This window comes from Cucurbita pepo, chromosome LG02, assembly GCF_002806865.2.
Source record: "Cucurbita pepo subsp. pepo cultivar mu-cu-16 chromosome LG02, ASM280686v2, whole genome shotgun sequence".
NCBI lineage: Eukaryota > Viridiplantae > Streptophyta > Magnoliopsida > Cucurbitales > Cucurbitaceae > Cucurbita > Cucurbita pepo.
In genome coordinates this window covers 9,476,579-9,493,722 of record NC_036639.1, presented here as the reverse complement: position 1 = coordinate 9,493,722, position 17,144 = coordinate 9,476,579, and the positions used below count along the sequence as shown (strand labels likewise).

The 17,144-nt window shown below is 34.5% G+C and overlaps 1 protein-coding gene across 1 annotated transcript; it reads left to right on the top strand.

Moving 5' to 3' along the window:
- Positions 1-995: 995 nt before the first annotated feature.
- Positions 996-16,009, top strand: LOC111788794 (ran-binding protein M homolog). Its single transcript, XM_023669300.1, has 10 exons — positions 996-1,613; positions 1,975-2,121; positions 2,216-2,302; positions 6,919-6,964; positions 7,801-7,877; positions 10,133-10,295; positions 11,833-11,901; positions 13,973-14,032; positions 14,133-14,219; positions 15,496-16,009. Exons 1-10 carry the CDS (start codon positions 1,189-1,191, stop codon positions 15,775-15,777), a joined length of 1,443 nt encoding a protein of 480 aa, XP_023525068.1. The 5' UTR covers positions 996-1,188; the 3' UTR covers positions 15,778-16,009.
- Positions 16,010-17,144: the final 1,135 nt, after the last annotated feature.

Below are 17,144 nucleotides of genomic sequence, written 5' to 3'. Positions count from 1 at the left end.
AAAACTAGTAAAATGGGTTTGGAATGGGCATATGGTCATGGAGAACACGTCCTGGATAAGTATGATTGAGACATCTGACCCGTGGCCATAGGCAACACGCCTTGAAAAAATATGACTGTAACACAGTGCAACCAAAAGTTCAAAAGTGAAAATACTTATGTCCATACCTTTCCGGGCATCTTCAACCCTAAAGATATTGATGACTCTCTATTGATAAAGTAAGTTGTTGTATTCATGTCATAATCCCAGAATGTTTTGGCAACCTATAATGAATCCTCATACTCGTTACTCGCTCATTTAATGTTTTGTAAATCCTTACAGTAATACCATTTTGTCTGTCTAGAAACTCTCCTTATTAATCTAATTTCCTCGTTGCACAAAATGTTTTGAATTCAAACTTGTCATATTCTCCTCTAGTATCAGACCTTAGACATTTGTATGAAAACAAATTTTGTGATGTATCATATTCTCCGTTCCAATCATACTTTCTTTGATTATCTATCAACTTTTGTGAAACAAATTCGTTTTTGTTTGCCAACATAGCACTCACGAAGACCCATATCTATAGATATCAGACCTTCTAAACCTCTTATCGTAATCAACATCTTCATTTCTTTAATGTTCATATGTCCAAGTTTATTGTGTCATAGACTTGAACTGAAAGCACGTTCAGAAACAACAATCATATTTCTACACCATGCAGTGATGTATAAGGTTCCCGATGATGTACCACATGCTACTACCATAACACCCTTCACAACGTTAATCACTTTTATTACATAAGCCATCTCTGGTTTAGTTTTGATCCATCTCTTAATACTTGAAATTTGCCAAACCCTAAAAGCCCAATAACGATTTGAACACAATTCATTCAAATCGTCAGATTTCATCTGGCTATTGACGTGGCAAAATCTTGTGTGTTTGAAACCCTAGGATCGTTGTAGGGAATAAAAACTCTCATTTATGTTAGGGAAAGAGGACAATTAAGAAAAAGAAGGAAAAACGAAACAGAAGAATACTACAGATGCTTCCTTGCTCCATTGTGCTTCCTCTTCCTTGTTCGTCAATTCCCCCAAAATCTCCATTGCCATTGCCATAGCTTGAAATTCCAAGTGCCTGAGTTGGCCTCGAATTCATTTGGTTTCTGAAATGGTTCTCGAATTCTAGTGGGAACGAATTGTCTTCAAGATGAACAATCACAACAACACTAGCAACAACAACAACAACAACAACAACGACATCAATAGCAGTACTCCTCCTCCTCCTCCTCCTCCTCCTCCTGCTCAAGATCTCGGATTGCACTTCTTGGAAATGGCTCGATTGGGGCTGCCTCGGGGGCTATGCGACATGGACGAGGACGAGGAGTGTCCCACTGAACTCAATACCATCAACAGTTCCGGAGGTTTCTTGTTGGTTACCACCGATAAGCTTTCTGTGAAGTATACGAATGTGAATCTTCACGGTCACGATGTTGGGGTTGTCCAAGCCAATAAGCCAGCTCCAATTAAGCGACTTGTCTACTACTTCGAGATTCATGTAAAAGACGCTGGGGCAAAAGGCCAGATTGCCATTGGCTTCACCACTGAGAGCTTCAAGATGCGAAGGCAGCCCGGGTGCGACATAGTTCCTCTATCTCTATTCCTTTCGTAATTCTTTTATTGGATTTCTGTATGATTGCCTTGACTATGAATATTCACTCTCTGTATCAAGTTAAGATTATGAATGTATCTGAAATTTACAATTTCTACAATCGTCGAGTTATTTCTGATCTTTATAATCAACACAAAACGCTTTTTCAGTCCTCGAGTGGATGTAACTTAGTTTTGCTCAATCATTTTCAGTTTCTGAGATATCTTTAATTCTCACAATTGAATGAAAGGAAAAAGAAATTCTGTTTCGATTGGCCCCCTCTCCCTTCTGATTTTTAGTTTCAATAGCACTCAAATGCCCTGTCTTGTTAATTTGGACGAGTAGGTGGGAACCTAATAGCTGTGGATATCATGGAGATGACGGACTGCTTTATCGTGGACTAGGTAAGAAGGAGCCTTTTGGTCCAACATATACTTCTGGCGATACGGTTGGTGCTGGAATTAATTACACCTCACAGGAATTCTTTTTCACGTAAGACATTCGTTTACTGTACTTGTTTCGTTGTAGGGTTATTTTAAAAGTTTATCATCATGATACTTTCTGGTTCTTTCTGTTGATGTACCAGAAAAAATGGGATAGTAGTCGGAGCAGTAGAGAAGGACATGAAGGGTCCTTTGTTCCCTACAATTGCTGTTCACAGCCAAAATGAAGAGTATGCTCCTCCTCAAACTTTTATCCCTTTGATACTTTGTCTTCATATACGTTGTCTATTCTGATAATTTAGTTAGGATTGTGTATGTCTTAGGGTTTTAAACAACTCAATGGAATTCTTCTTCTGATGCAATAAGTCTTAAACAAGATAGCCCTTTGAAAGCTTAACATGTGAAAGCCTTTGTTTCCTTGAGATGGCGTTAGGCACATGGAATCTTTTTGTGGATTAGTAGGGTGCTGCCGAATACCGTGGTTATGAAAACAATTCACTTAGCTTAGTTTTTACTTTTTTCATTCTTTTGTAAATAAATGGCGAGGAAGTTATAATTCATTGATTTATACCATAGGTACTACGGACCTTAGCATGTTTCACCCCTCCTTGAAATTTCATATGATGGATGAAATAAAAAACATCATTGGTACTACCAACTTGAACATAGTTTACTGGTTTAGGTACTCACAATCTTCTTTAAAAATAATGGAAGAAATAACTCTCCTTTGAATAGTAGAAAGTTGTTCGTGGAGCTTCATATGTTTTTGTCTTTTCGTGAGAAATAGTTGTTTTTGTGGCGGATCGGGGTTTGTGCTATTTTCTAGAGTTTGTGGAATGAGAGAAATAGTAGAATCTTTAGGGGCAGGAGAGATCTTTTGGTGATGTGTCGTTCTTCATTAGACTCTATGCTTCTTTGGGTTTCGATGTCGAGATTTTTTTTATAACTATTCGTTTGGATTTTATCTTGCTTGAATAAAGCCCCTTTTTGCAGTTTGGTTCCTCTTTCTGTGGGCTTGTTTTTTTTGTTTTCCTATGGATTCTTTTTTTATTTTTTCTCAATGAAAGTTTGCTTTTTTTATAAAATAATAACGAATAACTGAAGTACTTAAAACAAATAAAATATAAGTCATAGGAAAAATAAAAGCACCCCAATTAAGATTAATATCTGGTAATAAAGACAAACCAACAAAGCTTGAAAGAGAACACCTGGTAGAAGCTTTCAAATGAGATGAATTGAATTGAGTCGACCAAGACGGATACTTATAAAATTCCTCAAATTTCTTTCCATCCAAAGTTCTGAAGGAAGAGTTTGATCCCATTAGGCCACAATAAAAGAGGCTTTGAAGTCAAAGAGATCCCAAGAACAAGCTGATGAATATTATCCATCGAATTAAAAGAGAAAACTCCTAAAACATTGAAGATGGAGAGAAGCTTGTATACCAACAGTTAAGTGAATAAGCATAGCCAAAATAGATGTGAAATAAAGAATCCCCATTCTCGAAGCAAAGAGAACAAACCAAAGGCATAAGGGCTGACAAAGGAAACTTTCTTTGTAAGACTTCGGGCGTATTTAAATTTCCATTCAATAAAATCATAAGATTATATTGATTTTCTCAGGACATTTCTTCTTCTATACAGCACAAAATAATAAATCCTTATGCAAAGGATTAGATTATGCCAGTTTTCTTGATAAGGACTTCACTGTGAATTTGCCCGAAGCCTCCAAAGACCATCTTCTCGGGTCTTCTTAATAACCAACTTTGAAGGAAGAAAGAACCCCAACAATGCTTGAAAATATAAAATTTCCTCATCCTTAAGAAGCCTCCTGAGAACAATAGACCTAGATAAGTGATGAGAATTAAAAAATTAGCCACCACACCATTAGGAGAAAAAGAAATGGTAAATAGTTGAGGAAAACGTGTCTTTAAAGGAGAGTCGCATGCCCTATTATCTTTCCTAAAAGAAATCCAATTTCCCAATCCCAACTTGAAAGATGTATAAGAATCCATTTGATTCCAAAATCTTGGAATTGTTTATCCACAGGCTTCTAAGACTCGGTCCGCTTCACAATAAGAGCAAAATTTCTATTTTTTCCTGCACCAATACTGAAACCTACCCCCCGTCACTTGGTAGCTGAGAGGGTAAATTCCAAAAAACCAAATGATTAGATTTACCCCTATTATTCCCTTCCCAATAGAAGTTACGAATCAGCCTTTCCCAACTCACGCGCACATGTGGGGCATAAGGAAAAGCGACGTGTAATATAATGGAATACTTGACAAAATCGAACCACAAAGGGTAAGCCTACCTCCTTGAGAGAGATTAAACCGCTTCCATCCTATATCTTTAAAAAACATTTTGGGTATTGTATTTTCTTTGATAGAAAACTAAGTAACTTTATTACAGGTGATGTGTCAAAAAATTGGATAAGAATTCAGTCATAAGCTGCAGCCCATCCACCATGTCCAGGGACCTGACAAGTTTCAAACACATGGCATCTAGGTAGGTGCTACTTAGAGACTGCAGGCCTTAGCCAAAGGGGCTACTCTTTAGGGGTTGAAAGCACACTTTTTATTATAAAAAGAGTATTTGATTTCATTAGAAAATGAGTACAATTATAAAATGAATTAGACAGGGAACACCAGGAAGAAAAATAGAAAGTCTTCCTGAAATCCTCATTCCATTCTCATAATTCTTGGTAACTTCTCTCTAACCAGATTCCCTGAGCCTTTATTGCATGTGAGACATAATATTTTGTGCTTTTCCTCTAAACCTTTGACCACAGAACAGTGGAGAATAGCATCTGATTATCGAAGGCCTGTTATCAAATTGTTGTAGCAATGATGTCCAACCTTTCCAACAAGAGGGGAAAAAAAAACGTGTCCCATGTTTTCCTCTGCCCTTTAACAGAGAGCACCGATTTGGATAGGTTTGGGCATCCCCTTTGACATCTTGTAGGAGCGTTTAACTCTGATGTCTGCATACACAAAGTTCAAAAGAACTTCACTTTCTTTGTTCCTTTTCCTTCCCGTATTTCCGTTGGCGGTTTTTATTAAAGCATGTTCTTATATTCACCAATTGGAAGAATAGTGATTTCATCTAAAGCTTCATTGATTATTTCTTCTTTTTGTCTCTAGAATGCCTGGTGTAACACAGCTAACTTGCTTCCCAATCTCAAGGGGCCAGTATCACAAAACTTTCTGATTAAACTTAAGGGGAAAAAACATGCACACACACACACAATGTCTGGGGTATCAATCCACTAGTAAGAAATTAGACAATGAAAAAACTNTTTTTTTTTTTTTTTTTTTTTTTTTTTTTTTTTTGAATAGTTATCAAGATTTTCGTTGGAAAAATAGAAAGAGACGAACAGTTCAAAGATACAAACTCCACAAGGGAGTGAAGAAAGCAAAAATTAAACAAACAAATTTCATAAGGGAAATAAATGCATTCCAAATGAGAAACAGACTATCTAGGTAAACCAACAAAGGGCTTAGAAAGAGAACACAAAAAAGAAAATCTTAAGCTATCAATCTTGCAGACTTAAGTCGATCAAGACAAAGAAGACTCAGAAAAACTTGACCATCCAAAAGGACCAAAGGAAGAGGTACAATCGTGATTAACCATAAAAAGGTGAAGCTTCAAAGCCTATGAAAGCCAAGGATAAACTGATGAAGAAATCCTTCAAATTGGAGTAGGGAACCCATGAATCTTTGAAGAAGGAGAAAAGCTTGTGCTAATACTTAAGTAGATATGTAAAGACAATCACCATTGACATAGCAAAGGGGACAAATCGAGGCTGGAAGGATCCTAAGTTCTAATTCTTGAAACTGCCAGTGAGCAGCTTCAAAGAAGAATCACATGACCAAAAAACATTCCAGGCTGACCACAGACACCGGCATTCTTGCAACTAATGACCTTTGAAGACCATATGGATTTTCCATTAGATTGGAAAGGATAAGTTTTGGACCCAATTAATCTCATTTGATTGGGTCTTCTCGTTTGCATAACAGAGTACACAATCAGCTTGGTTTTTGTTCTTTTTTTTTCTTCTTCTTTCCATTGATAAAATGAAATTACAAAAATGATGATATTCGATCCAATGGATTTCAAATACTCTTCCAGTTGGTCATAAGGGTAGATAAGCTATAACTACCAAACTACCAAAGGGGCTCAATTCCCACCATGTAAGAGAATAGGAAAATTATTGATGTGTGAGAAGAGCTTGGAGATCTTGTTCCTTATCTGAGAAGATACAAGAGTTACACTCAAGCCCGAATGAAGTTTAGCCAAAGGATCTTCCTTTCTTTCTTGAATGGATGCCCTGTGAACATAAGAGAAAGGAGATCCCGAATGTCAAGAGGAAGTGCCATCTGCCACTGAAATGAAGCACTTGTATGATCCCAAATGAACCTGGCCTGTTTACACCGAATGAATAGGTGACACAACCAGCTTGGTTTATCCATCTTTTTAGGGAACATATTCTGAATCACCTCCCTGATGTTGACTGCACAGAGGCTTGGGGTCCACAAAGCTTCAATAATGATTGTAATGGTGGCAAACTTCGATGGCTTTCTCCTTTTCTCTTTTCTAGGCCTCTTAAAGTTTTTCAAGTTTTAGCATGTGATAAATGATGATTGAAGTTTGAAGCATCTCTTCTTATATTGGCTTCATTTGGACTTTGTGCAGCCTTACAATATACAACTAGGTGATTGTTGTGTTACTAATATGTTAAGATCCTTGTGCTATTGAATTTAACTTCTTACTTTATTTTGATGAAAGTTTGTTATATAATTTTTATGAATATCTTGACTCTTAAGAGAGAATTTATTATAATCTGACAGGGTGCTTGTCAACTTTGGACAGAAACCATTTGCATTTGATCTCAAGGTCAGTTTCTGAACTTACGTCCTCTTAAATACCAGTTTCCCTCAAGTGTCTGAGGATCTTATATTTATTCTTGACAAGAAGACATTATCTCTCAATTTTTTTCTCCCATGTTTTGTCTAAAAAAACTGTTTCCTTTCCAGCACTAAACCCATGCATAACCAATTATACCCACATAGCCTGGGTTTCTTTTTTTCTCAATCATGGGTACTTGAGTTGATCATTGTAAGAAGACATTTTGTCTCTCTTTGATTTTTTTTTTTTAATAAAAAAAGAAGTCTATTATACTGATGGATTAAATGTAGTTGCAGAATGCGTATTTTCTCTCTGAGACTTGTTTAAATCTTGATAGTACAGAAAATACTTAACCTTTTCTACAAAAGAAAATCCCTTCTTGCTGAAATTAAGTTTTCTGTTTGTTAAAATTAAGTTTCATGAGATGTAAAATTCTTGCACTAATAATATTTTCCTAGAATACTTTGAAGTTTATCGTTTCTTCAATAGTTGTTTGTCACTCATAATGAATATGAATTTTATTTTGTCAACCTTTATCTACATACATACACACGTATAGATAATACTAGATAGGTATCTTTTAATAAAATTTTGTGTTCCTTTTGCCTTCTGGATACAATGTCTGGAAGTTTCTCCCCTAGTTGTATTCTGTGATTTGCCGAATATTTGGAGTTACAGAAACAGGAATCATGCTCTGAAAGAATTCTTTTGAGCTCAAGTTGTTATTGTTGTTGCTGCATGCATGTGGCAGTAGAATCTAAACTTAGAGATGGTTAACTGAAATGCATGTTGATATTTTTCCTGTGTTGCATTGTTGTTCTTAGGTATTTGAAGCACAAGAGAGGATGAAGCAACAAACCACCATTGAGAAGTTATCTTTGCCATCAAATGTCAGTTATAGGTAAAAAATATTATTTTTAAATATCCTAAAATCCTCTAACCCTTCTTTAGTTTATCAAGTTTGACATTGTTGAGTAACCATTTGACCATACAATATTTAGTTGAGGATTAATTTAGTAGTTAGGAAATTCATGGGTAGTTGGCCGGAGGCCTATTGATAAATTGTAGCTAGTATCAGGGCACCCTATAGCCTTTTCATGAGCTTTCAACCAATTGGCCAACTCTTGAGCACCCAAAGAAAGAGAAGATTTCTCAGACAGACTAATTGGTTTACAAAATTGTGAGATGATTTGCTATTTGATAAAATAACATTATTGAATCAGTGTATCAATGAGATAATCGATGAGATTGATTAAAGGGTAAAATACACTTTTGGTACTTGGAATTTGAACTTATTTTTTATTTGTTCCCTAAGTTTTCTAAACTAACACTTTTGGTCCTTGATATTTGATTTTAGTTTCTATTTAGTTTTTGAGATTTTTAAAATGACATGTTTGGTCATTAAGTTTTGAACTTGATTTCCAATCGGTCCTTGAAGTTTCAAAGATTTCTAATTGATGTATGAAGTTTGAAATTGGTATCTAATTAATTTCTAAATATAAAAATAAAAATATAGACAAGATTTTAACTCGTTTTTTAAAAGATACATATCATTAAAGTCTAGTTAGAGCATGTTAACTACCATGTCATCATTCCATTAACCCAGTTACTGTCTACTTTACAAGGGACCATTTAGAAACCAATCTCAAACTTAAGAGACTGCTTAGAAATCATATTCTAAATTTGAGAATCCAAAATGTCACTTTTGAAACCTTAAAGGACCAAATAGAAACCACACTGCTCAGAAGGACCAAAAGTGTTAATTTAAAAATTCCATGGACCAAATAGAAACTAAGTTTAAATCTCATGACCCAAAAATGCATTTTTGTTAGGGACAATGACTCTTCACATATCTCCACACTGGTATGATATTGTTCACTTTGGGCATAAGACCTTATGGCTTTGTTTTGGTTTTACTCAAAAGGCCTCGTGCCAATATGTTGTATTCACTGATATACCTATGATCTTCTCATTAACTAGGTGACGTGGGACTTTAGTTGCACTCCAACAATCCTCACTTCAAACAAAGTACTACTGAACTTCTCTTCAATAGTCATTCCATCCGTTCAACTCATTGGCTTCATTGAGACTTAGCTCTCATCCTGACAAATTTTCTTTGGATTACACCGTTTATCTGTAAAGCTATACCACAGATCACGTTGTGGGTTACACGATGTCGTCTACTTTTTATTACACCTTAAACCATTCCTCCCCTCGAACTACACTTGTTAGGCATTTGAGGGCTCATCCACAATGCTACATGACTATGTCTCTCTCAAACTCACCACTTCTTTGTTTGGCGCGAGAGGATTCTACTGACATGGCTAAGTCAAGGACATCCCTCTGATACCACTTGTTAGAGAGAACGACCTTTCTCACATCTCCACGGAAAATCGTTCACTTTGGCACAAACCCTCATGGTTTTGCTTTTAGTTTTACCCAAGGGACCTTATACCAATGGGGATGGGTGTCCTCATTTCTATACCCTTGATCTTCTCCTTATCTAATAATGTTCGACTTTGGTTGTACTCCCAATAATATTTTTCTCCTTGATTAAATATAATGATAATCTTCCATCATCCAGGAGCCACCTTTTTATTATTAAATTTACTTATTTACATAGAGAAGCCACCTAACTAGCAAGTACTGTTGATATATATACATATATGGATGTGTGTATGCATGAGTGAATGTAAGGAACAGGAGTTTCCTTGAGAACGGTGACAGTATATATCTGGATGCATGAATGAATGTAGGGAATAGGCATTTCAATGTAATTGGTGATAGTAACAAAAGAAAGCAGCTGGATAGTGCTTGAGTGATGGACGGGCTTTTACTTGTGCATATTCTTGAGCTACTTATGTAATTACTTCTTTGTGTGTATGCATGAATGGATGTAAGAAATAGGAATTTCCTTGAGGACGGTGACAGTGCATATATGGATGGATGGACGAACGAATGAATGAATGAATGTAAGGAATATGCATTTCATTGAAAATGATGATAGTACAGAAGAAAGCAGCAGAATAGATTTTGAGTGAGGGATGGGCTTTTACTTATGCATATTCTTAAATTACTTATGTAACTACTTCATTTAATGTCAGAACAGAGTGTATATGATCTCTGATCGCAGACAGTTATGCTTTTTTTCACCAGAATAGTGCGCTCATACTTACAACATTATGGTTATGAGGATACACTCAGTGCATTTGATATGGCGTGCAAAAGCACTGTTCCTCCTATCTATATAGCTCAGGAAAATGGCTTTGATGAGCAAGATATCATGTATGATCTAAGCCAGAGAAAGACTCTAAGACAGGTATGAATTATTTCACCATCGACTTCCATGGATTTGGATTTGTGAATTTGCATTTGTTCTTTATGTGGGGAGCTGTTCCTCGATTTAATTGTTTTTTTTTATTTATAAATTTGTGTACAATTGTCAGAATGTGTCTTTAACTCTGTTGTTTTCTTGCCCTGCTTTTTGAAGACTGTTGAATATTCTATTTGAAGCAAAAAAGAATGTTCTTTTATTGTTGAAAAAGAATAAGAATGATAAATTTTTTATTATAAGAAACCTGGTTTTGTATAAGAATGAAAAAGGAAGACAACCTAAGGGCAGAGGGAAGAGGAATCCCCTCCCAAAGAAGCTAAGGTAGCAAAAGAATCGAAAGGATCTTCCAACCACTTTTTCTCATCACCTTCTTAATTAAATTCAATTAAAGAAGAATTGATGGAAGTTGATTATCAATACTAAGGTTTATCAAGATGTGAGGCTAATTCCCCAGTTCTGCAGTTTCTCTTCACCTCTAGAATCAAGTAACTTAACTGTGAGTTTGAGACAATGTTTGCAACATTGCTAAGAATGTGAAGCGTTTACCAATAATTAGTTCAAAAGCTATCCGGATTGTGAATAAAGGAGTTGATGGTAGAGGTGAGCATCAGATGATTAAATAAAGATGCTAAGTGCTAGGGGCAGAGGAAAAACAAAATCTTTAGAAGGCTCGAGAGGTCTTTGAGTGATGTTTGGGTCCTTCTTAATTTTAATATCTCTTTGTGGGCTTTCGTGTTGTAACATTTTTGTATTACCTATTAAGTCTGAATGGTCTTTATTTACCTGAGTTGAGGCCCTTTCTTTAACTCACCTCCTTTTGTTGGCTTTACTTTTGTATCTCCTTGTATTCTTATATTTCTCTATTAAAGTTTGGTTATATACATATATATAGACCTGGATGCCCACTGTAAAAGCTGCGAACAGAAAGGAGAAAGTATCTCTTAAATATGGAAACTAAAATATTGTTCTTCAAAAAAAAAAAAAATCTCTTTGCCTTCACCTGCAATGTGTGGTCTTGTTTGCACAATGTGTCAGGTTCCTGTTTTCGCATAATGGATGCACTTGTAAATTTTATAATTGTTGTCTTTTTTTTTTATTTTTATTTTTAACATATAGTTGTTGAAATCAATGCTTTTGTAATTTCCCCCTCTTTGTTGAATGCCAATTTGTCATCCCCTCTTATCTCTTTAGGCATAGGGTTTAGGTAGGTGCATTTCCTATCTTCGTTTCCCTTCTATTGAACTCTTTCTTTTCGAATTATTTTATACAAAGAAAAAACTAATGCTTAGACTCTTGTCTATTTATATGCTTTGGTGGTTCTATTTTCTATATAAAAAAGTAGAAGAAACTGAACAATCAGATTCAACTTAACGAATATAATACTTCTTAGCATAGTTTCTTTCTTCCACACATCAAAACGAGTTATGTTATTCTATCAGCCAGTATGGAACTTTGCTTTTGATCAGTTTTTATTTTTATTTTTATTTTTATATTTTTATATTTTTATTTTTTGTCGATGAAGCTGATCAGGAAGGGGGAGATTGATGTTGCACTTGGAAAGCTCAGTGAGTGGTATCCGCAGATTGTTCAGGTGAACCATTGTTTAATTCAAACTTTCACATTTGCTTTATCATATGAAAAACGTATAATATCCAACTATATATGATTTCAGACATATTAAGGCTAAGATTTAAGATCCATAACTTGTACGCCAAGAAGATGGCCCATTTTTTATTCATAAAATCTCTAGTGTTCTAGCATCGTTATGACGTGTATTTTGGCTACAAGTTTTGGGTTATTTTGCTTGGTAATGTTATCTTGTGTTGTAAACCCTTATCTACACCGGTCATAATCTATAACTTTAAGCTTTTGAGTGATTGGTGATTTAAAAAGCTTTTTGTTAACTATCCTGTAGCTCTTATTTTACTTGATTGAAGCTTTTTTTTTTTTTTTTTTTTTTTTTTTTTTTTNTTGTTTTTGTTTTAGTTTGGCTTTATTTTTATTTTATTATTATTTTTTCCTTTTCTTTTTCGGGGCTTTATTTATTTATTTATTGTCGGGGCTTTATTTTTGTATGTCCCTTGTATCGTTTCCTTTGTCCTTAATGAAGCTTCGTATCATTTTCTAAAGAATTGCAAAAAAACTTAGCCTGACTAAAAGAAAGCACAAATGCTCTTTTTACTACATTTTGAAGTCTACTTTACAACAACATACGTGACTTTTTATAGCCTAAAACAAAACCCTTCACCTTTCCGAAGACATTTCAACCTTCATATTTTTTGACCATAATTAGCCACTATGTAAATGTAACCAAGTAAAGATGTTGAAGCTGCATAAATTATTTGAATTATGCCTTCTATGCTCAACCACGATAAAAAGATAGAATGGCCGTGTGAAAGTAATTCCTGTTTTGATCCAAAACAATCTATATGCTCCTATTTTTTATAAGATTCTGGCTAGAAGCATACAAGTACTGTAGTGTGCCTCTTTGTGGGTATTTGGTAGCGATGTACGTAAGGATATAATCAGTGATTTGATAGCAAAAACATTAAGAAATCCGAAATAGAATATTATTTCCAGTGCTATAGGATACGATCGATTGATTAGCTGATCTTTTGGATAATTTTGAAAATCTCCATTACTAATCGTATATTTTGGTGTTTCTGAGTGGCCTTATTATGATGATACATATTATTGAAGAAAAAACCTGATTTAAGGAATATTTGTGTAATTCAGTAGTTAATGTTATCTATATTGTTACCTAATAACTAGAGATCTTTTAGATTTATTTTATTTTGTTACCTATTATTTAAGGAATTTAGATTTAGTTAGCATTTCTCCTTATAAAAGGGACATGTAATTTTTTGAAAATAGATATGAAAAAACAGCAGTCTAATTTAGACTTGTAACACATCTATGGTAGTACAATCTGGTTGATCGATCTTTTGAGTCTTCAAAATAATTCTTTATTTGAAAAAAGGAGAAGAAATTAGCCCCACAGTCAGTGCACCATTATGGATTGCTGTGAGTTTAAGGATACTGTATTTCCAATCTATTGATTTATCTCATCTTTTATGCATATATACTTGATTATCGTTGTTTCTTGTTTTTCTGAGTTCTTTGTTCTATTCTGTATTGCCAAATATATACCAAGATTTTTCTTTGTTGAACCGAGTGAGTTTAGTTTTTAATGTAAAATCTCTGAGAAACTTCTTACTGAATTTGCAATTAGTCAAAAAACTAATAAGCTTGTTTTTACAAGTAATTATAGACTAACAGCCTACAAAGCCTTAATCAACCGGTGGATTTAATCAACTAACCAATTGAGGTAAATCTTAAAATTAAAACTTTAGGATTATACATCCCTTTTGTAAATTTCAATCATCAATGAAATTGTCTCTTATATATAAAAATAAAAATAAAATAAACTTTTACCTTGGTTTAAAAAAAACATTTAACCAAGGATGAAGAACTTGTTAATAACAGCCAATAAACGAATATGAAGGCCCAAGAAACCACACATGAAATACATGAAAGTGCTCAAGAAATACACTACATCAGTTCTTTATTTCCTTGCATCCTAGTTTAATCAACTCAAATACAATCTTCTTGCAAAGATCTATTATTTATTAAGTAGTGATAACAAGTTTGCTTTTTTGCAGGATGAAAAATCAGCTACGTGCTTTCTCCTTCATTGTCAAAAATTCATTGAGTTAGTCAGGGTACTTTTTTCGTTCTTGAAATATGGAAATGTCACATGTTTTCAAATCGTAATGTAATATCTGAATTGTTTTTTTAGTTTCCTGCTATTATTATGTGTAGGTTGGAGCACTAGAGGAGGCTGTTAAATATGGAAGGAATCAACTGGCAAAGTTTTATGGTCTGCCTGGGTTTCAGGATCTAGTTCAGGTACTGAGATTTTTCTTCTTAGGAGTGTGGAAGCATTTAGTACAAGTCGCAATTCCTTGTGTTCTAGAGTCATTTACATGTTTGTTCATGCAAAGATTTTTTAGGATAGAAGTGTTTATATGTTGACTGCAAAGGTGCTGTCAATAAGTAAACAAGATTGTTTTTTTCCTGGTTAGGAATACAAGATTTATATAATAAGTTAAGAATCATAACGATGTTGTTTGGAGTGTGGGGTTTAAACAAAAGTGTCAGAGTTTTGGACTTTTGATCGAGGAAAAAACTACAGAAGTGTTCCAAGGAGAATCTAATTTAAATTGATTTAAAACTTATCTTCTTGTAACAAGAACAGTTGTATCCCAAGAAACATGTATAAGTCGATGAGTGGATTGGGTCCAAACCTAATGGAGGAAACTAGGTAGATTGTAAAAACCTACTCTAGTTCACCATGAAACATTATTAGAATTGCAAAACTAATAGTAATGAAGCCAAAGGGTTGTTTCCTACTAATGCACACTAGATTTCCCAAAAAATGCCCAAGCTGTGCAAGGGTTTTATTTTTATTATGGTTATTATTTTTAAACAATGTTGTACAAGGGTTTTTGGGTGAGGCTTCATTGTAATTAGAAGAACGTAGGTGATCTTGTGGTTATATCTTCACTAAGGTGTTACTCAGAACAGTCTAATATATGCCAAAACTTCTCCGGAAGGCTAATAAAGAAACATGTAATCAAAGGTCTTCACTCACTTTACTTGAAAAAACTGGCGTTAGGTTTGATTTTCCATTTTTTTTAATAGAAACAAACATTTCATTGATGAGAGGAAAGTTCCAAAAGAATGGAAGATCAGCTGTCCTCCCATCCCCATCAGCAACCAAAGGAAAATATAATGAACTTCTGCTAGTGGTCTTTATAGAAAAGGACGCATAATTACAAAATTGTATAGAAGTACACCTAGGAATGATAAAAATGTCACTAGGACCCAAAATTGGAAAATTTTTGTGAACATTCTCAAAAGTTCTATTTCTCCTCCAACCAAATCTTTGAAAGCAGTGGGTTAGCAGCTATATTTTCTTTTTTTCATTTGGATTTCTTATGTAACTTACGTATTCATAATGTTAAATCTTTTAAGTTAGTTGGAAATGTAGTACACTAGACTACAACCCATCTGTTGAAGAATGATGTTCTTCGTTTGCAACATAGATTTCTAGCGCATGATTCTCTCCGTATGGTTTAATAAGACCCTGTTGTAACTAATCAATTGAACTCCCTTTTCTCAGGACTCTGTTGCTTTGCTGGCATATGAACGACCACAAGAGTCCCCTGTTGGTTATCTTCTTGAGGATACACAGCGTGAAATTGTAGCTGACACAGTGAATGCCATGGTCTTATCAACTAATCCGAATGTGAAAGATTTGCAAGGTTGCTTGCATCCACATCTCGAACGGTTACTCAAGCAGCTTACTGCTTGCTGTTTGGTAAGAAGGTCTTTGAATGGGGATCAAGGTGAAGCTTTTCAACTCCACAGAGTGCTTAACAGCAGTAAAAAGGATAAGTGCTAGTGCCTAGGACACGACCTGTTCTATGCCTCATAGACCTTTTCCCCATTATATTCTGTGCCTGTAAACACTCTATTTAATAGGGGTCCAGCAGTGTTTCATTTCTGTAGGAAATTGGGGTTCTCTCTGTGTGCATGCTTGTAATCTTGTAAAGTCAGGACTCTTCTCTGTATGAAATTTGTATGAACTATAAGCTTGATCAGGTTTAATGAAACTCTTATAATGCATGCACATCTATTGCCCCTCGTTTTGCTAACCACAGGCAACAATTGGGAAGTGATCAGTGGGAAAGTTAAACAATGATACTTTACTACTTTGCTGTCAAGACAGGGATCTGAAATGGGCATTGAGCTGTAAAAAGTCCTTAAATTGTAGGGTTTGCATTCCTTTACTATTTGTTATTCATAATGAATCAGACCGAATTTAGGTGTCATATGCACTGCCCACTGGCGTTTGCTTCCATATTCAAATACAGTGCTGTTCCAATCTGTTGCAATTTCCCAATAACATGAGGGGAAGGCTTTTTATTTGCTATGATTCAGATTGGAATTAAGTGGTAATTGTGGATGACTAGAGGTGCTTTGGTTCTCAAGTGAGATGTATAGTTGCTTTTGAATGCTTATCAACAGGTGTTACTCAAAAGGCTGATGAACATTGGTTGGCATCTGCCTTCTGTCAAATAGGGAACTGGTTTCTCTTGTTTCCAGGTCCCAAATTGAGGTCGCATTTACCCTGTAAATTCTCAACTAAATATGCAATTAAATCTGTGAAAAAAAAAATATTTTTGAAAACTCATAAAAAAAAAAAAATAGAATCAATGACACTACATCAATTACATTTTATTGTCATTTTTTTATATTTCAATGATTTTTTTACCGTATAAAAGAAGTATTAATTCACCATTAACGATGAATTCATTGAGATATGGAAATGTTGATGGAAACTTAAACTCTATTTAGACCATCATTAATTATTTTAGTTTATGAATTCCATGGTACAGNAAAAAAAAAAAAAAAAAAAAAAAAAAAAAAAAAAAAAAAAAAAAAAAAAAAAAAAAAAAAGAAGAAGAAAGAAACGGTATGAAACTTATAAATACGAAACAATGAACAAGTGAATACGTGACCGTCTATACTAACCGTTGGAATGTAAGCGACAAGAAGAGTTAGAAAAATCAAATAATCTAACTGTTACAAATATTATCGAGTCATACGTCATCCCATATTGAAACTTTTGATGTTGGAATATTTGGTTTTAAGATTAGCTCGTGAAAAGAAAATTGTAGTTAAATCTTAATAAAACAACTTACAAAGATCATGCCACAATCATGACAAATTAGATATACAATAATTTGCAATATTTTTGTAATCACA